The sequence below is a fragment of the Anarrhichthys ocellatus genome, unplaced genomic scaffold (assembly GCF_004355925.1).
Source record: "Anarrhichthys ocellatus isolate YVR2014 unplaced genomic scaffold, GSC_Weel_1.0 scaffold34, whole genome shotgun sequence".
Classification (NCBI taxonomy): domain Eukaryota; kingdom Metazoa; phylum Chordata; class Actinopteri; order Perciformes; family Anarhichadidae; genus Anarrhichthys; species Anarrhichthys ocellatus.
The window spans coordinates 407,793-427,218 of NW_022280064.1; the positions used below are offsets into that span (position 1 = coordinate 407,793).

Below are 19,426 nucleotides of genomic sequence, written 5' to 3' on the forward strand. Positions count from 1 at the left end.
ACCACCTCATGAAGTTCTATCTCACTCTCAAACTCACACATTCACACTAAAAAGGCTGCAAGTTCTCCTCATTGGGGATGTGTTTGGTGATTTTCAGACCAGTACACGTGCTAACCTGCACCACCTAAAGGACGGGAAGGGGATACCAGCAGCAGTTTAAGCTGCATAATGTAGAAGTATAGCTTACACCTAAAGACTAAAGACTGAGCATGAAGGCCTGTAGAAGACAGATGTCAATATGTTTAGCTGCAAGTTACTTTGTCCAATTAATTTAATAAAGCAGATCACTTTCTTCCTCAACCCTGAGGCTAGGATGGGGAGGATGCTCTTAAGATTATCAATTTTAGAAATAAGAGCTTTTCTGTGCTATTATTACAAGGTAAATGTGAAAAAAACAACTTTTCAAGTGCATTCTTTGAAATGTGCGTTCATAATTTACTTTAGAGTTGACTTATTATTCACGTTAAGTGGATTAGATGTCTTCACTGAGTTGATACTTCAGCCAAGAGCTGCAGCCAGGAGGAAAGAAAAGACACCAGTAAAAATATGAGGTACTGCACAGAGTGTTATTTTGTAGAAAGTGTCCATATTATTGTGTCCACACCCTTAATACTCTGAAATATACCAATGTTTTCTTAATTTATTTTGACACATTATACTTCATGCACACACACACACACACACACACTCCGTTTCTTCACTAATTTTAATATTATTATTATAGGGGCTTTACTTCGGGCCACGTTAACACAGTCCAGCTGCATCTGTAAGCCTATAAGAATTACATAAATGGAAAAAAAGGAAAAGGATAGAGCCTTTCTGAATGAACCAAAAATGACACCGTCCACACCATGCTGTGCCAAAAGGCCCTGGATGAGCACGAGTCTCCACGGACGCTACCTGTCACATCACAACTAAATATTCCCTTGTGATGTACAGTGTTTGTGGCAAAGAACATAATAAACTCTGTCAGAGACATACTGCAATGTGCCTTGCTAGCAGGATGTTTGGGTAGACTACAGAGAAAGGGGAACTTCTCTTTATTCTTGACTCACTGTAACAGAGGTAGCCAGGCTTCCTTCCGAGAACCCTCATCCCTCCAGAGGTAGAAGATCCAACGATGGATTGACAGCTCCATCTAGTGGTACAACCCGGTCAGAGACGACAAGAGGAGAACATGGTATCACCATCTACCAGCAGAGCCAAATGAGATAAATGGATTTGGGGAAATTGTGTAGAAACATATGCTTAGCTTATCCATTCATAAATAAACCCATAGTAGTAATTTATTTGGATGTATTACGTGATTCACCTCGTTTTTTGGTTAATTAGTTGGTTCATTAATGTTTTTAGTTATACAGTAATGGTAAATACCGAGGATAAACGACTGCCACGCGCACGAGACACGGGAGTGAATTCCCGCATGCGCAATGCCATCTGGCTTCTCGGCGTCAAGGAGATTGCAAGAAGATGATGCGGCTGAGCGGCCGGCACGGACTGAATGCATGATTGGCCCATCCGAGACATATATCTTTTCACTTGCCTTGTCTAGTTTCTTGCCAAATCGCTGTTTAATGTCGAACTGTAACCGGAGCGGCGTAGAAACTGATTAGCAGTAAGAAGAAGAAGAAGAAGAAGAAGAAGAAGGAGGAGGAGGAGGAGAAGAGGAGCGAAGCAGTAACTGAGAGGAGTTGGGCATCAAATTGCACCGGATGTCATTACACGCTCTTAAATATCGAGGACGTGAGTAACGTTTTTACAATTGTGCATGTGTGCTGCGTTGTAATTTAGTTTTCTCGGCATGCTAAATGCTTTTCCTGCATGTACATATATAAAAAAGGAACTCCCAGTGTTTAGTCGTATTTTGGGGCTTAATTAAGAAGCCTTGCTGGAAAAGAGCCCAGCCCTTTGTCCACGTCAAGTCAATTATGTCTACGTGGTCGTGAGACACTTTTCATCACGTTTTTATAGTTTTGTTGCTAATATTATTCTCTTATTCTTAATGTAACCCACCCACCTGTTTAAAAAACAACATTTGAATTATATTTGAATTAAATCCCGAAGAGAAAACAAGTGTAAATGATTTATTGGCTGTGGAAAAACAAATCTGAGTTTTTTTAAATGTTGTATTATTACTACAACATTACAATAACTCCATAACAGTCTGCGAGTGTTATTCACTATTTTCCTCGTGAACAAGGTACTCTTTGAGTGTGTCATATAGCACATGGAGGCAGATAACCATCAAACAGGCTTGTGGGTCGTTGGGCATTTGTACTTAGGCCTAGCGTTACATCTAAGCTCGTTGATCAATTGAATTTAAGCCTCTTGAGCGGTCTGAGCGAAACCTGCTGACACATGCGCCCCTGTCTTTTTGTGTTGCGCACAAACCCGGTTAACCCCTCTCTGTCTGAGTTCCCTCCGCGGCCCACTGCAACTAAACTATACCCTGGGTGGGTATGTTGTTTTATGAAGTCCTGTACCAACAACAACAACAACAAAGAAAGTCAGATCATCTGGTGCAATGTGCAATAATACTCAGCATTTTCTTGTCAGTGAACTTTCATTGGTGGACAGTAGTCACTGTATACAGAGGAATTAATTATTGAAAGGGAATCTGATCTGACGCATCAGATTAATTATAGATTAATATGGAGACACCTGCTCTCAGCTCTCAGGTGGATAAGGAGTGTCTGTTATGTAATGCTGCTTAATTACAGTCAGGTGGGTGCACATTTCTCTTGATGTACCAGACCATTATTATACATGTTAGTTTGATTTGCTTCTGTCACATTTGTCCCGTCAGTGAGTAAGTTAAAGGAGGTTAATAGAAGATTTATTAAGTCTTAGAAAAGTGTCAGAAACGGGGGGAAACGAATTACCCCGTATCATTGATCCTATTTCCTGCAGTTATCTCAAACTGTTGTGACTGGCCAGATTCTTCATAAGAATCGATGGAAAGTGCTTTAACATCTTGTGGAGGTTAATGTTACCGTACTGTTTCCAATGAGGGCAAGAAAAGAGAGGCCTGACATGGTCCTTTAGGGTGTTTGGAGCAATGCTACAATGTACAATCCATTCATGTATAATGAGCTGAATGATTCTACCCTGTAGCATGTATGACACATGATACGAATCCCTTTCTGAAAGGCTTTTACTTGCCTCCAATAAGACACCCTGCGAAGTTTGATACGATGCTGAAAATTGTTGTCTTTGGGGTCAGTCTAGATGTCTTCGGCTTAATATCTGCACATCAGCAATCACGAGCTAACGAGGATTCAGTGTTTTGCATAGAGAGGGACACGTACCATGGTTACGCAGAGTAGCTCCTCATGCTGCTAGTTACAATGATAGGATACGTACGGCCTGTAATTGAATTTGGGTGACTCTCACTGACGCCGCCTGTCTTGCCTCCGTCTCTTCCTCTCTTTTTCAGTATAATCAGGACCAAAGGCAGAGCCATGGAGGCTGTAACACGTCTGGTGAATGACACTGTAGAATTTTACAAATGGGGCCTTACTATAGCAGGTAAGATCTTTATAATCACTTGTTTCTAAACACACAAGAGCAGTTTGTTTTATTGTTGTGAGATTTTAGTCACCAGCTTACTTGCACAGCTCGAGGACGGAAAACTGCCCAATTTGACCAAGTTGTCTTTCTGATTAAAAAAAAAAAAAGTCATACTTGATATGTATGTGATAGCATAACTGCATAGCAGAGTCTGGCAAGTCAAAGTTGGACCAGGAAGCAGCGAGCAAAGAGGTTTGTTTTCACCCACAAATACATAGTTTATACAAAATGGTCAAACTGGGGACTTAAAAAATAACTTGTTGTCTCACTTATGTGGCGACGTCCTGTGCATTGTCCCTGTATCTTTACAATAACTCTGGTATGTGAATGGTTACCATTACTCATAAAGGTAATGTCAACTGAAACAAAAGGACAAACACTGCACAAAATGTATCGTAAAAGCACTGGGTCAGAATGCTACAATGTAATATTTAGCACAAAGTGTCATAAAGGTTGTAGGAGAAGGTGTGCCTGTTGTGCATTACATGTGTGTTCACTTTAACAACAGTGGTTCTGTTGTTGAACCATCATACCTCACATTTTTCCCACCATTGAAACCACCCCTGTGTCCTCCAGACAAGAGGGTGGAGAGCTGGCCGATGATGTCGTCTCCCGTCCCCACTCTGGCCATCAGCTGCCTGTACCTGCTCTTCCTGTGGGCGGGGCCTAGATACATGCAGGACCGTCAGCCCTACATACTCAGGAAGACCCTCATAGTCTACAACTTCAGCATGGTGGTCCTCAACTTCTACATCGCCAAAGAGGTAAGGACATGTCGATTATCTTCACGTGTTACAGTAGCACACATAGCACGTAGTCATTTTTTGTCAGGATGTTAAAGGGATGTCGAGGCAACTACGTAGCGAAAAAAGACACACAGGTGTTACTAACTGGCTTTTCCTCAGGCGACATTGAAGAAACACTTTGTGACAGTCAATCATGGATTCACAGTCACATTTAAACAGAGACACTTTGCACAGAGTACTATGTTTATAGACTCTATACGTCTACTTTAAAAAAAAAATGCAGCTTAATACACTATAAAAACGCTTGCTTTACTCCAGCTAATTATGCATGTTTCATTTTAGTTGTTGCTCACTCAGAATACATGAAAAGGCAAGAAAAGACAACAATGGACGGTATAGAGAAAATTACACCAGTGATCCTGCCCTCTGTGACAAACCTAACGTTAAGAGACAAGACAATCACTCGCAGTTGAACCACTTTATTGGTTGAACACAAAGGTTTATGTATGGGTGTTCTCTCAACATGTTATCTTGACCAAGCACCGAGCACATTTGTTCTTTTAGAGCAAATAATGTAGAGACGCTTTGTGTTTTGTGAACGATTCACTCTAATCAAAAATAAGCTGCAGCACTTCCTGCAACATGCAGATTCTACTGTAGCAATGATTTCCAATCCGTGATGTCTAATAGCTCGTCTAAGTTTTGTTTTTAGAAAAAGAGTGTGTCAACACGGATTACTCGTGGTCGCTGCTGTAGTTTCTCCATATTTTAGAAAATGTCGACCAGTTTCCTCGCAGCCGTTTTCTGAGTTTGTGCTTTCTTTCCTCCCATCAGCTCCTACTAGCCTCTAGAGCAGCCGGGTACAGCTACCTCTGTCAGCCTGTCAGCTCCTCCAACGACGTCAACGAAGTCAGGGTAAGCTCCCTCCAACACACGCGCATCACCTAACGCATCTATGCACAGACACACACCTGTGTACACGACTACCAAAATAAATGTTTTTACTTTTGATAATCGCAACAGCAGTAGCAAGTGCCTTTAGTTTAGTCGGCGGGTTAAAGGAGAAAAGAGAGATTTTGAAAGTTTAAGTCTCCAGGGATTTCAGTACAAACAGGGTGTGGCCTACACTCACATATGTTGGAGTAATTGGTCTTGCCACCGCGAGGCTCCGCCCCCCGTCTCCAACCTCAGGCCTTGCTCTTTCATGATGGCATGATGCCACACCGCCGTGGCTTAGACAGCAACCATGTGCATCACGTGCATGTGTGTATCAGGCTGCGAGGAATCAGGAGTTAAATAGGAGAACACACATGAGTGATTTGTGACATATTGCTGTGGGACGTGAATACATCTGCAATATATACATGTATAAATATACTGTATATCGTACAACTACTCTTAATATATGATATCTAAGTGATATCAAATATGTTAATATGTTACCTTGTTCACAAATATATTCATAAAACCTGCTCTCTGCAGTAGTAATACTTTACTCAATTCTCCTACACAAGTGGAATAAGGTGGGGCTTTAAAGGGCTGATTAACTAAGAACTTAAGCGACTGTAACGAGTGCTATATCAATGTCTGCACATTGTAGTCGCAGGCTAAAGCCGTTATCTATCATCGATGCTATCGAGGGCTGCAATAGTTCACTCCACCCTGTGTTTTACGTCTTCAGATAGCATCCGCTCTCTGGTGGTACTACATCTCCAAAGGAGTGGAATTCCTGGACACCGTCTTTTTCATCCTGAGGAAGAAGTTCACCCAGGTCAGCTTCCTCCACGTCTACCATCACTGCACCATGTTCATCCTCTGGTGGATCGGCATCAAGTGGGTCCCCGGTGGACAATGTGAGTGAAAGGATCTTGATGGTCATGACGTCCAGCTGTTGAATTCATCAGATTGATGTTGTCTTCGTGCCACTGATAGAAGAGCTGGCATTCATTTGCACGGCAGCCATGTGTAAATAACATGATGACAGCTGATGCAAAATTCAACCCTTTCATCTTTCCACAGCATTTTTTGGTGCAACCATCAACTCTTCCATCCACGTGCTCATGTACGGATACTACGGCCTGGCAGCTTTGGGACCTCAGATGCAGAAGTACCTCTGGTGGAAGAAATACCTCACCATTATTCAGATGGTGGGTATTTTGTGATTATGCATTTGCTTCTGTTGTGTGTGTTCTGTGGATGTTTTTGTTGAAATATCCTCCTTAAAATAACACCATTTTATCAGCACTAATTATACTGTTGTTGTTGTAAAGACATAACATTGCAGTTAGGTCACTGAGATATACTTCTATCGTCTATTTCAATGAAAGTTCATATCTAAAAAGTGCTTTTTATGTTCAGTACATTTTAAGTAATGGTCACAACAATAGTCTGCGTTTTCATATCGTACATTCTGCAAGTTGCATTTTTACTGCGCTTCATGTTGTTTAATTTGGCTTAATAATTTGATTTTGTGTGTTCAACAGATCCAGTTCCACGTGACCATCGGGCATGCTGGCCACTCCCTCTACACAGGCTGTCCGTTCCCCGCCTGGATGCAGTGGGCTCTGATTGGCTACGCCGTCACCTTCATCATCCTTTTCGCCAACTTCTACTACCACGCTTACCGACGCAAACCCTCCTCCGCCCAGAAGGGAGGCAAGCCCGTGGCGAACGGCACCTCGGTGGTAGCTAACGGTCATAGCAAAGTGGAGGAGGTGGAGGATAACGGGAAGAGGCAAAAGAGAGGAAGAGCGAAGAGGGAGTAAAGACGGAAGAGTGCTTGCTCGGCCGATTTAAAAAAGAAAAAGAAAAAAAAAGACAGTTGTTTTAAGGGCCAGAGAAGGAGGGTGGGTAGGGATAGACAGAACCCACACTGGCTTCATCATCCCTGCACATAATGTAGAAAGATGTGATTTGTGACCAACTTGGAAAGGTGAAAGGATAGAAGTGTGTTTGTGTCTGTAAGGGGTTTTGAGAGGAAGAGAGGGGTGTTGGTTGTCTCCACAACAAGTACGATGCTGATCATGTAGGCTCCATGCTCTTCTGTCCAACTGGCTTTTGGACCGTAATAGGACCAAAGTATTATAGGACCTACAATCTGCTCAGCATCCACTAACCTATCAACCTAAATTCACCTCCAACTTTTGTACTCTGGATTCCAGTATTATTTTAACTGAAAGCTTAAATAGTCTTTAATATGCTAATTTATTTTCTAGTGCTCAATAAGAGTTTTAACGAATTTAACTATTACCAACAAAACGACATGCAGATGCATTTTTTTTCTTGGTTCGGGGGGTAAATTTATGTTTGCTCATAATTAGAGTTGAGCAAAGTTAAGTGGACAAAATCACAGTACGACATTCTCACAATTGCCATTTCCTGTATTTAAGTACTTTTCATTCATCTACTTCACCTACCAATCCAACATGTCCGGGACTTTACATCTCTCTGCTGTCTGAAATGGATTTAACTGTGCTGCATTTACAGAATGACATATTTTCTTTGTGATCATTGTGAATTAAAACTGGGTTTGAATCACTTTGTGGGAGGGGGACTGTAGTTTATTTGATTCATGCAAATTTGTGGGTATCTTTGTTTTAATCATTTTTTGTGGGTCCTCGTGATTTTTTTCTTTTTGCTCCGCAATGTAGCCGAGGTGCAAAAATAAGAGATTTGAAACTCTGCTGAATATTGTCTCACTGCCATGTAGGACTTTTTTTTTTTTTTTTTTTTTTTTTTTTTTTAAAGAAAATAAATGGTTATTTCATTGTCTTCAAAAGAATGAAAGCAACACAGCTTCTGGCTGCACATAGAACTGAAATAAAGACAATGTCAGCACCCGATAGTTTATGTTTGTTTATGTGTCTTTGTGTTGGTGCGAGCACAAAAGCAAAATCAATTGTAAATCAGCTAATTTAATGCTCAAGCAACATTGTACTCACCGTATAGGATCGAGCTGTCATGCATTAGGAACCTAATCTAAAGACAAAGCCGTTGTCTTCCTTTTCCTGTCCTTCCTTTATCTCTCTCTTCCATCCTGGGAAGATGGAAGTAGCTCTTCTGTGTGTGTGTGTGTGTGTGTGAGAGAGAGAGTCAGAGGTATACTGTGTCTTTGGCCCGTCCAGACAGATCTGCCCTAATCTTTGGGGGTAAATTGGCTTTAGCTCCAAAAGAGCTTACTTCCACGTCACTCCATGAGATACCCGGGAAAGCAGGTCACTGGAAGAGAAGCCTTCACTAATCTGCCATCAGGTTTCTCCTGTAACTCTCAAACTGTGTAGTTTTGATACAGTATTGATTCATTATGCAAATGACTGTACAATACACAGGGCAAGTAAGAGATGCACATTTCGCCCCAAATATTGGCAAATACATACTTTTTTTTGCAAAAGAAACAGCCAAGTGATATCTGCTGTGAATTTAATATACTGGTTAATTTAAAAAAACTTAACCCCTCCTTCTGCATCCATTTATTCATTACCCTGCAACAATCTCACTATATCCTATTGCTCCTTCACCACATTGTGGATACACTAATGGCGTCTATTAAATCATTCTTCCTCCACATTTTTTCTGTTGTCCAAATGCCTCAGATCTGTTATTCCTGATATGTCACATCTCAGGCCACAGTTTGGTTTTTTTCTCATGCTTAGCCACTTTTTCTACAAGTCTATCGCACACTACATGACCTACTTTGCAGCCTTCCATCTTATCATGGTGCACCTATCTGTAACTTGGCATCAGGGTGGAGGTGTACGGGTGGAGATGTGAATGATAGACTGGATGAGATCAGTGAGGAGTATTTGTCCTCCATGGGGACACATAGGGATCTAAGCCAGGCCCTAAGAGGATTGCAAAGGGCCAAGGCTTTTCTACTGAAGGCATTTAGCCCAGGTCACTATAACCTGCAGACATACAGCTGTACGCAGACATTCAGTGGAGCTGTGGCACAGATTTGTGTGCCAGATTAAGTAGTATACATCCCAATACATAGTTAACAGTTAATACATCCCTATGCAACTCTTTAAAGAAAACTAAGTGTAAAACAAATTGCTGGTTCCCAAACTCTTTCTCTGCCTTTGATAATGTGCAGCAAATAGGCCTGTCATTTTCATAGGATCACTGGCGGTCGACGGACCCACCCGGCCTTCTGAGAGGGCCCGTCTATTAGAGGGTGAAGGGGTTAAATCTCTGCAAACCTGCCCGTCACTCACTCATCTCATTAGCAATTATATGACTAAGGAGCTCATTCTAGCCTAACGGAGTGGAAACAGTCAGCGTTTTACTGGCCCGCCGTCTGCGTGTGGGACGGATTGCCTTCAGAGTTCGGACTGACTCGGTTTTACGTGAGGAGGGCACCCTCTTCTGGGCCTGAATTTAGTTACAGGACATGCATTGGGTCAGGAGCAGATGAGATGAGGGGGATATGTTGTGTGATTCCTGGCAAGAGTGAGTGAGGCATATCATATGCACATGCCAGGAACCTTTTCTGTATTAAAATCTGTATCGTCAAGCAAGACAAAACGTAATCTTTCATTAAACAGAGGGATTTACAAGAGACGATTTTAAAAAAGAAAATAACGGTCACTTCTCACAAGATATGCCAACTTTTAGTCACAGGCTTTCTGTTAAAAATGTCAAGTCTCAAACTCAACCTGAGATGTTATCAGAGATATTTACTCAGACATTAGAAATCCACCCGCAGAGCTACAGAAGATATTAAGGCTTACAACTGCTTCCACAGGCGTACATTTGACTAGAATAGTCTAGTCCTGCCTTTAACTCTGTCTAGAAAATAAAACATGTTATTAATAATGAATTTAAGTGATTATTTCTGCATGCAAGTTAGGTATTCTGCTCATTCATTTCAATTTGTATACCTACATTGTAAATAGTGTGCAGCCTGCTTTGGCAACTCTGTAGCTACTTAATCATGGCTGTGCATGCCAATGAAACTCATTTAAATGTGAGGACACTTCCTGGTGTGACGTACGTCATCCTCACGTCATATGGTCAGTGCCCCTGCACTGCCTGGTGGTGCCCCGTGTCAGCGACTCTCCTTAATGCTCTGCGATAAGAATTCCCCCATTATGTGGAGCTCTCTATGTAAAAGGCATTAGTTTGGACTTTAAGAATACACCTGTCGGTCAGGGCCAGCAGGTTACAGTCCATGTTTAGTGGTCCTGGACAAACAGTAGCCTCGGCCTACACCTCCCTTGTAAAGTTACGGTTCAGCATGATGAGGGGTGAAGCAGTTGCAGAAAAGCGGCTTCTAGTGGCGTGCATGCAGTAAGCATCTTCCTCTAAATTGCGACTCTATTTGAAGAATATTTAAATGTAATTAAAACCGGGCTTAGCTTTGTAATTTACTGCATTTGGAGTTTTCTGTGCAGCTTTTTAAAATTTCCACTTGTGATAAACAACTAGAAAAGTACAGCCTATGTTTGGAGCTTATTTCAGTGGAGCAGAAAATGAAGCCTGCCGCCAGCGGCGCTGCAGATCCTCCATCATCGTCAACATCGTCGGCAGACAATAGCGCAGGGAGGAGGAGGCAACACCGGGCTCCCTCGCCGGCCACAGCCCAGGAAGGGGCAACCAAGCCAGCTCCAAGACACCCAGGAAGGTCCAGGTCTCCTCTCCCCGCAGGAACGAGCAGACACATCGGGGCAAGAGACAGTTTGAGGTCCGCCGACGGAAGGGAGAGGGAGCCCGAGAGCCGCGGCGGTGCAGCTGTTCACCGGATGGTGCTGAAGCTGATGTAGTCGGACCAAACAGGGCGGATGCTGTCGGGGAAGATACGACAGATTAATCAGCATCGGCCCGTCGCTCCGCTTTGCGCCTGCCCTGCCTCAAAGGCGACTCCGCTCAGCGCCTGTTGCCCGGAAGAGCTTCGTCTTCGTCGGCAGAGAAAGGGAAGAAAGACGGAGAGGAAGGAGGCCGTAGGGAGAGGAGCGGCTGCGGCGCGGGCCTAAGTTTAGGGTGTTGGAAGGGAGGATGCTTGCAGGCTGAACTCATCCAGTTTCCACCTGCAGAAGAGACTGAGAAGAAGCGGGGCGAGGATGCAAACCAAGACGGACAACATGGGGACAGAGGAGGCCGCTCTGGGAGAGCCGGAGCCGGCTGCAGAGGAGACAGAGGCGGGGTCCGTGACACAGCAGGACCAGGCCTTCGAAGACGAGATGGAGAGACTGCTTGACGAAAATGAAGATCTTAAGGTTTGATACAGTTTAGTTTTGTGTCTGGAGCTGTGTCATTAGCAAGGAATGATTATAAATGTGTAGATACAAATACACCTCCGCAAAATCCACTGCAAAACAGTCGAAATTAGTTTTTTTCCCATATTAGAATGACCATGTTTGTAGTTGAAGCCTGTGGGCCCATGAAACCCTGTTGGCACATTACTCTGAATTGTGTGTTTGCAGAACCACGGATAAGTAAACATCAATTGATTTGTCTGTTGAACATCCTCCACGTCTTCACATAATATAATGATTCGATTAAAATTGAAAATACACTGGCTACAGATGACTAATTGGTTATTGATCATGTTGATCTGCTAGGATCAATTATATCTATCTCATTTGTTAAAATGGGGGACAAAGGTAGTCAACAACTGGGATTTGCATGTGCCATGTAGACATGGTGTTCACATCCAGTCTTGAAATACATTTGAATTCAGATCATTTTGTGTTGTTTTTTCTTAAAATCCTGTGCACATCTCTGAAGCTGACTACATTTGGCTCAAGTCCAAAACTTCCATCATTGACTCTGCAGAGTCAAAAGTCGACCAAACAGCAGAGATTTTCCTGGTCTTAATCTTGACCGTCTCATAACTGTGACACACAATCTTTACTGCGCACCCACCAGTGTGAAATTGAGGAGATGAGGACCGAGATGGACGAGATGCGGGACACATTCTACGAGGAAGACACGTGCCAGCTGCAGGAGATGAGACGTGAGCTGGAGAGGGCCAATAAAAACTGCCGGATCCTGCAGTACCGTCTGAGGAAGGCCGAGAGGAAGAGGCTGCGCTACGCCCAGACGGGAGAGATCGATGAGGAGCTGCTCAGGAGTCTGGAGCAGGACCTGAAGGTGCAGAGGGGAGGGGAAGGTTGCTCAACTCTCTGTGTCTGTCTGGGAGCCGTCCCAAAGGATGTTTACGCAAGCTTTTAATATAGCCACAGGGGAAAACATTGCCTTTCCAGAAACAATTGCCATGGTTGTAGCTTTGACTACTGTGCCCAAAGATAGTAAAGTTAAGTGTTAAGAGATAATTGAAAAGTGAAGATAAAAAAAAACCTGCAAAGCAAAGTGAAAATATTCTAAACTGATATCCTCACAATAACTGAACAATGCAGGTAGCGAAGGATGTGTCTGTGAGGCTGCACCACGAGCTGGAAAAGGTGGAGGAGAAGCGCACAAAGACGGAGGAGGAGAATGAAAAGCTGAGGCAGAAACTCATCGAGGTCGAGGTGACCAAACAAGCCCTGCAGAATGAACTAGACAAAAACAAAGAGGTGAGTAGACACTTACCCGCATCCATCTACATCACATGGCATTAACGAGCACCACACAATTCACTTTGATAAAGCTTTTATCACATGGCCTGTCACCTTTTTGAATAGTGCACTTTATTCTAAATGCTTTCCTTCAAATTGCAAGCGGAGGAATGCACTAAATGCTCAAATACTGTACATACTGGCACACGTTAATGTTTCAGTATTCTGTCCTCCAACAGTCTCAAAAGAGAAGAGGAAGCAAGGACATCCAGAAGACAGACAGGAAATTAGCACAGACTCCTACAGAGGTGAGAGGTGGTTGTTGTTTTTATTACAAATGTCCAAAAATAATGCTTTTTTCCCTTTTCTTGCATGAACAATCATGGGGAGCAACATAAAGGAGATAATTACCAGGAAGTATGTTTTTAAGTAACATCTGCTGTCCTGATTTAATAATTCATCTTTTTCCCCTTGGCCTCCTTGGTGCATATTTGTGAGAAGTCGTCAATAAAACTCATAGATGCTGCAGGTTTCGTTTGCTTTTCACCTCGGGGCCACGACAGGCCAAAGCAAGGGCTCCAATCATTTGAAAGAAAAGTATATTTTAAATGAAAGCTGAGAGTTTGCAGAGCTCCAGGAATTACTTTAGACTCAGAAGACGTCAAACATCCTCTCGGTCCAATGATAGATAACGGTTCGGCTTTGAGACACTGTGCTACAAAATCTTCTCTTTAATCTTAAATCCTTCCGTCCTTATGTCTTATTGCGGAGACCAACTTTTTGAACTTCAGGATTACGTTTGAGCCATTTCTACTCAAAGGCACTCACGGTCTGTGTTGTCTCTTCGCTCCAGGAGGACAATGAGGACCTCAAGTGCCAGCTAGCTTTCATCAAAGAGGAAGCGGTGCTGATGAGAAAGAAGACGGCCAAGATTGACAAAGAGAAGGACCGTCTGGAGCAAGAGCTGCAGAAGTACCGCTCCTTCTACGGTGAGCTGGACCACACCCATCATAAAGGAGAGGCTGGGGGTCCGCCCACCACCCGGGAGTCAGAGCTGAAGCTCCGGCTTCGCCTGGTGGAGGAGGAGGCCAACATCCTGGGGAGGAAAATAGTGGAGTTGGAGGTAAGAGCAGACGATGCTACCTGGGTCTAATAAGGGAATACTACCTCAGTGGGAGTCATGTGAGCTTTTCTCTCTCTTCCCCAAAGGTTGAGAATCGTGGCCTGAGGGCCGAGCTCGACGACCTCCGCGGGGAAGGAGAGGGAGCTGAAGGCTCCGGGAGCGGAGCGTCTGGTAGGCTGGGCTCGGGGCGAGGCCTCGGTAACGATCTGACGGAGCTCCGACAGCAGCTGCAGCTGGTGGAGGATGAGGCAGAGCTGCTGAGGAGGAACCTGGCTGACGTGGAAGATCAAAACAAGAGAGTGACTGCTGAGTTGAACAAGCTACGGTTCAAAGCCCACGAGGCAGGCGGCAGGCATGGGGGCGGAGCGGGAGGCGGAGGGATTGATGGAGCAAAGGCAGAAGCCCTGCAGGAGGAGTTAAAGGCAGCAAGGCTACAGATTAATGACCTAAGTGGCAAGGTATTAAAGTTGATTGATAATATTACCATTCATGTCCTTTTTGAATATATCATAATCCAAAATATTGGACAAATTAAAATGTTAACCAGATGATGGTGCTGGATAAAAAGGTCACCAAAGTGACTTCCCCATACATAGGGCATACATAGCAACATGTCTCTATTTAGAAAAATAAAAATCTTGATCACCAATTGTTCTTACTCTTGACATCTCTTTGTCTTAATTCAGGTGATGCAGCTGCAGTACGAGAACCGTGTGCTCCTCTCCAACATGCAGCGCTATGACCTGGCCTCCCACCTCTCCCTGCGGCCCAGCCCGAGGGACAGCGACGCAGAGAGCGATGGCGGCGGCGCCACAAGTGGTCGCCGCGAGAGCGACGAGGACTCCACCTCCTCCCGCCTCCTCCCGCCGCACCGCAAACGCGAGGGCCCCGTAGGTGGGGAAAGTGACTCGGACGAGGTCAGAAACACTAACGGAAGCAGCCGCTGCCTGACGCCCACACGGGGCCTCTACACCCCCACTGGGCCCGAGGGTGCTGCCTCCTCCGCCTTGGCCCGCTTCCTGCCTGTTGGCCGGTGCAGCCTGCGCGAGAGGCAGCACATGACCGACATCCGCGTAGAGGCGGAGAGGCTCGTCCGGACCATCGACCGGCTCATCGCCGACACGGCCACCATCATCTCAGAGGCGAGGGTCTTCGTCTCAAACGGCGACCTGATGTTCGGGAGGGGAGGAGAGGAGGGTGGAGAGGAAGACGGGGGCAGGATCAGGGAACACGAGCTGCTGTATCGCATTAACGCCCAGATGAAGGCCTTCCGCAAAGAACTGCAGACCTTCATAGACAGACTGGAAGTGCCGAGGCTCGATGACAGGGACACGGAGGAGCCACTCTCGGTGAGACATACACATTAAATGTTCATTGGTTGCATTAAAAATGTCACAAAGAGTTAAAGCTGATTCCGTTTCTTCCCTTTTCTCACTGAATCCATCCTCCTGGTTTGTCCACTCTTCCTCCACCCAGATGTTCCAGCCTATCATTTTGCTCATCCTCATACTTGTGTTATTCTCTTCCCTCTCTTACGCCACCATCTTTAAACTAGTCTTTCTTTTTACTCTTTTCTTTGTTCTGTGATGTACACCTCCCTTTATTCACATCATCCCTTATTGTTGTTTTTGTTTTTTTTGGCTCTGTTGTTATTCTTTCCTCCCCGCATCATTTGTTGCCAAGGTAACCAAAAGCACAGAAAAAGCTCAGCACTTCTCAAAGCTGCAGTCGCATTCAAGAGAGTGTGGCTAGATTCAACACTGGAGTCCACATTATCCACAACACACATCGCTGTCCACATCTGTCGCCCAAGAAGGTGAGGGACAAAGCAAATCCTATAAAAAGTGACTTGCCCTATCGATGTGTCACAGATCTGATGTTTTTAGTGCTGCAGAACAAAATGTGTAAATAATGAAGATAACAAAGAAGCAAATAGAATCTTATTCTTTAATATTGGACCACGTTTATAAGGAAGATTGTAGCATATCAAGCAACAGTCTCTTTAAATTGTTTATTACAATTGGATGTGTCCTCTTTGTCCTCAGAAAATGTGGCTGATCATAAAAAACGCGCACAGATGGGTTCACATGGTAGACACTCAGCCAACGGTCTGAGTGTCAAGCGTGACCCCAATAAGCCCCATCTTGAGTGTGTCCAGGCACATGAAGTCTAACCACTTAATGACCTCTGGGTCTGGACAAGGTTTATGAGTTCAGATGGTGTCATAGACACTTCCCAAGAGAAATCTGTGGATGCCCACTACACTACAATACCCTTGCTATGTCTCGAAGCTAAATGTGAAGGTAGAGCCGGCAGATGATTGGCTTAGCACAAACACTGGAAGCAGGGTATTGTACTGGTAGCAGACATGAGAGTGGTATTTTTCTTGTTGTCCAAGTCTTGGCAAGAAAGTGAATAAACTTATTTTTATGTCTTTTTTTTTTTTCTTTAAGCCAACAGGAAATTGGACAAAAACCTTCCATCTCCTTCTATTGCTGATGAAGACCATGAGATAAGGCCCTGCAAGCCAGTAAGTGGTGCATTAAGTTGATATTATCACACATTATTTAGACAGACACTGTAGGTGGAGTATGTTTCACAAATCGAGGGCATATAGGGTTTAGCATTGCTTACATCAACCAAAATCACCTCGCCTAACCCTTTGATGTCCTGGTTTAACCTTGTTACTAAACATAGCCTCATTTATCCGGTTACAGGTTATGAAAGCAGTCACTTCTTCTTAGGTAAAGTAAGGATACAGTTTGTTTGTGTCCCCTCTCCTTAACTCCCGAAGTAGTTGTCATTTATTAGGGAACATAACAGGTGGAGGAATAGTGGTGATGATCCCGGGGCTTTAAACTGGAAGGAATTCGGACGATCACATTGAGAGCCAAATGTCAGATCTTGTCCGAGGGAGGCCACCCAAAAGTCCCTGCAGGAACACTGATTAGTAATTGATGACGTGTCAGATGATCAACTGTCTTCGGACGTCACTGCAGCGGGATGATTCAAGAACACGCACACACAGGAGATTTCACACATTTTGGCTCTTTTGAAGCAACAATATGTCAGGAAATGTTGTATAACATCGAAATTGCAGAGACCATGTGACATATAATGACTTACAAGTAAAACATGTTCCAATCATGCCAGGCATCCACCTTGCAGTTTCCTTTTAGTGACTATACCTATAATAAAGATATTATTGACTATGACACATCATTACTCACCCTGTCACACGCACCCATTTGGCATCCCTTGGAGTAAATGATTTGCAGTGGGGCATGGTCACAAGACAAAATCTGCCCAAGCATCCCAAAGCAGAGTGGCAACAGAGAAGCCCATTGGCTGAGAGATTCCAGCAGCTGAAATAGCTATGTAAACACTTTCCCTCGCTCCGTGAGCCCCCAGTAATTATAGCCAGGATGCCAGTGACGACAGTTGTCCCATCGAGACTTCAAATGGTGGAATAAATTTGACATTATGATATTTGATCCCGGCTCCAATGGCGCGCCCACGTAAACAGTGGAGAGCGGTATAAAGGCTGGGTACCCCGGCTGGAACAGAAGTTGTTTACCCTTTGGCTCAACGCTCCGGACTTAACCCCGACGCCTGAAGGGGTAACTAGAAGAACTTGGGGGCCCTTTAAATCCAGTCAGCGGGGGTTTACGTAACACAGAGGAGGAAAAGCAAAGGGGGAAGCACCGGAGAGAGGGGACTTGACAATTAGGCGCAGAGCGGAGTGAATCCATCGGAGAGGCTGGAGCGCACAGCGCAAGAACTCAGAGCAGGCTGAGGATTTATACTGGAGCGACAACGTTTATGTTGAGAGAGGTAAGAACAGTTGAAATGACTGAAATTCAAATTTATTATGGTTTAGTGCCATGTGGAACGATGCAATTTTAAATTAATTGTATATGACTAATTGTATCCAAAATATGAATACAATTTAGACTGCATGAATGGCAAACCCTGCAGTTGCCTGACTTCTCTTTTGTCATGTTTTGGCCTTGTGATGATTTCTTTTAATTTAAATTGTATTATTCTTAATTTATGTTGAAGTCATTTATTTCTATTATCTTGGGCTGTCATTTTTCTATGTTTTGATTTAGTCTCTGACGTACATTCCCTCTCTCTCTGTCCCTCACCCATGCGCACAGGCCATGCAGCCAGTTTACTATGCATAGTTACAAGATTATTAATATCTCTCTACTCTTGCATCACAAGTGGGAGGGAAGTGGCTGGTACATTCGTGCACTTTCGACAAGGCTACTTGTCATATTTAATGACGCAACGACGACAACAAAGCAAGGGGCTGCAAAAATAGTGAGGCTATTAGTGCTCCCATTGGGACTCAATGCCACATGTGATTAATACACTATTACAGTGTTTGGGGATCCATCTGAGGGCAAATGAATGCATCTGAGATACAACACAGCACAGTGGACATTTTGATGTTGAACCCTTCATTTGAGACACTTACTGTAAGTTTTTTTCCCCCCATGTGATGAGGTGCACAGAGGCAGACTGGATGTCAAAGTGACCAAGAGATGTTATGCAACACTCTTGTCCTCACGTGCTGTATTGGTAGGCTTACATGCCTGTGAATTTTTTAAGAACTTGAAAGGAGAGGGCCGCAAATGTCTGACCTTTGTGAGGGAAGAAAGTGTCCAACAATACAAGTAATTAGATAAGTAGAGATGAGTAGAAATGACTTAAATTGAATGGGATTATATAGGTTTCACTTGCTGTAATTTAACCTCAGTTGGGTGTCATTGCCACTGATGCAGTAGTAGACCGTATTCTGCCTTGTTTGAAGACATTGAAACAGGTTGACCAGCATTGTAAAACAGTGAAATAAAAAGATTCTCACTTGTCTGAAGAAACAGTGAGATTTCAAAATCATGTTTGGGGCTAAATGACACAGAAACACAGAGAAATAAGTATTCCATCCTCTTTCCCCCCCCCCCCCCCCCCCGTCTTTATAAGGTTTCCAGGCCATAAATCCCTCCAACCCTCTGTGACCTCTGACAGGAAAGTGGAACAGGAGAAAGGGGAAATTGCCATTTAAAGAGGCCTCAGGGTATTGAACGGCCTGCGTCATGGCAGCCATTGATCTGGAGCGTGGGCTGGAACACAGTGGCCGGGCCTGGGGGAAGGAGAGGCCCGAGCTGATGGACAACTTTGACTCAGAGATGCAGGAGTGGGAGGACCAACTGCAGGACATCCAGAGAAAAATCGAAGAGGTAAGATTTCCCATAAAAACAGTTTAAAATCCTCTAGAGACCTGACTAAGTTCATCTCCAAAAAAGGTGATTTCAAGCTGCCGTTTGCCCAGAGAACACACATTATTTTACTGTACTTAATGCATACCTGGGTCAATGCAGTGTGGACTTCATGTGGATTAGTTGACAGTGTGTGTCAGTGAATGAACATTGGACTTCATAATGTGTGAAAATGGGATTTGAGGAGAAAACCAGTGTTTTAAG

The 19,426-nt window shown here is 44.0% G+C and overlaps 1 protein-coding gene and 1 pseudogene across 1 annotated transcript; both read left to right on the forward strand.

Moving 5' to 3' along the window:
- Nucleotides 1–1,460: 1,460 nt before the first annotated feature.
- Nucleotides 1,461–7,257, forward strand: LOC116393702 (elongation of very long chain fatty acids protein 4-like). Its single transcript, XM_031866244.1, has 7 exons — nucleotides 1,461–1,743; nucleotides 3,437–3,528; nucleotides 4,147–4,334; nucleotides 5,151–5,231; nucleotides 5,998–6,169; nucleotides 6,336–6,463; nucleotides 6,800–7,257. Exons 2-7 carry the CDS (start codon nucleotides 3,462–3,464, stop codon nucleotides 7,079–7,081), a joined length of 918 nt encoding a protein of 305 aa, XP_031722104.1. The 5' UTR covers nucleotides 1,461–1,743; nucleotides 3,437–3,461; the 3' UTR covers nucleotides 7,082–7,257.
- A 3,493-nt stretch (nucleotides 7,258–10,750) lies between these two features.
- On the forward strand, nucleotides 10,751–18,067 carry LOC116393663 (protein SOGA3-like; annotated as a pseudogene).
- The last annotated feature ends 1,359 nt before the right edge of the window (nucleotides 18,068–19,426 follow it).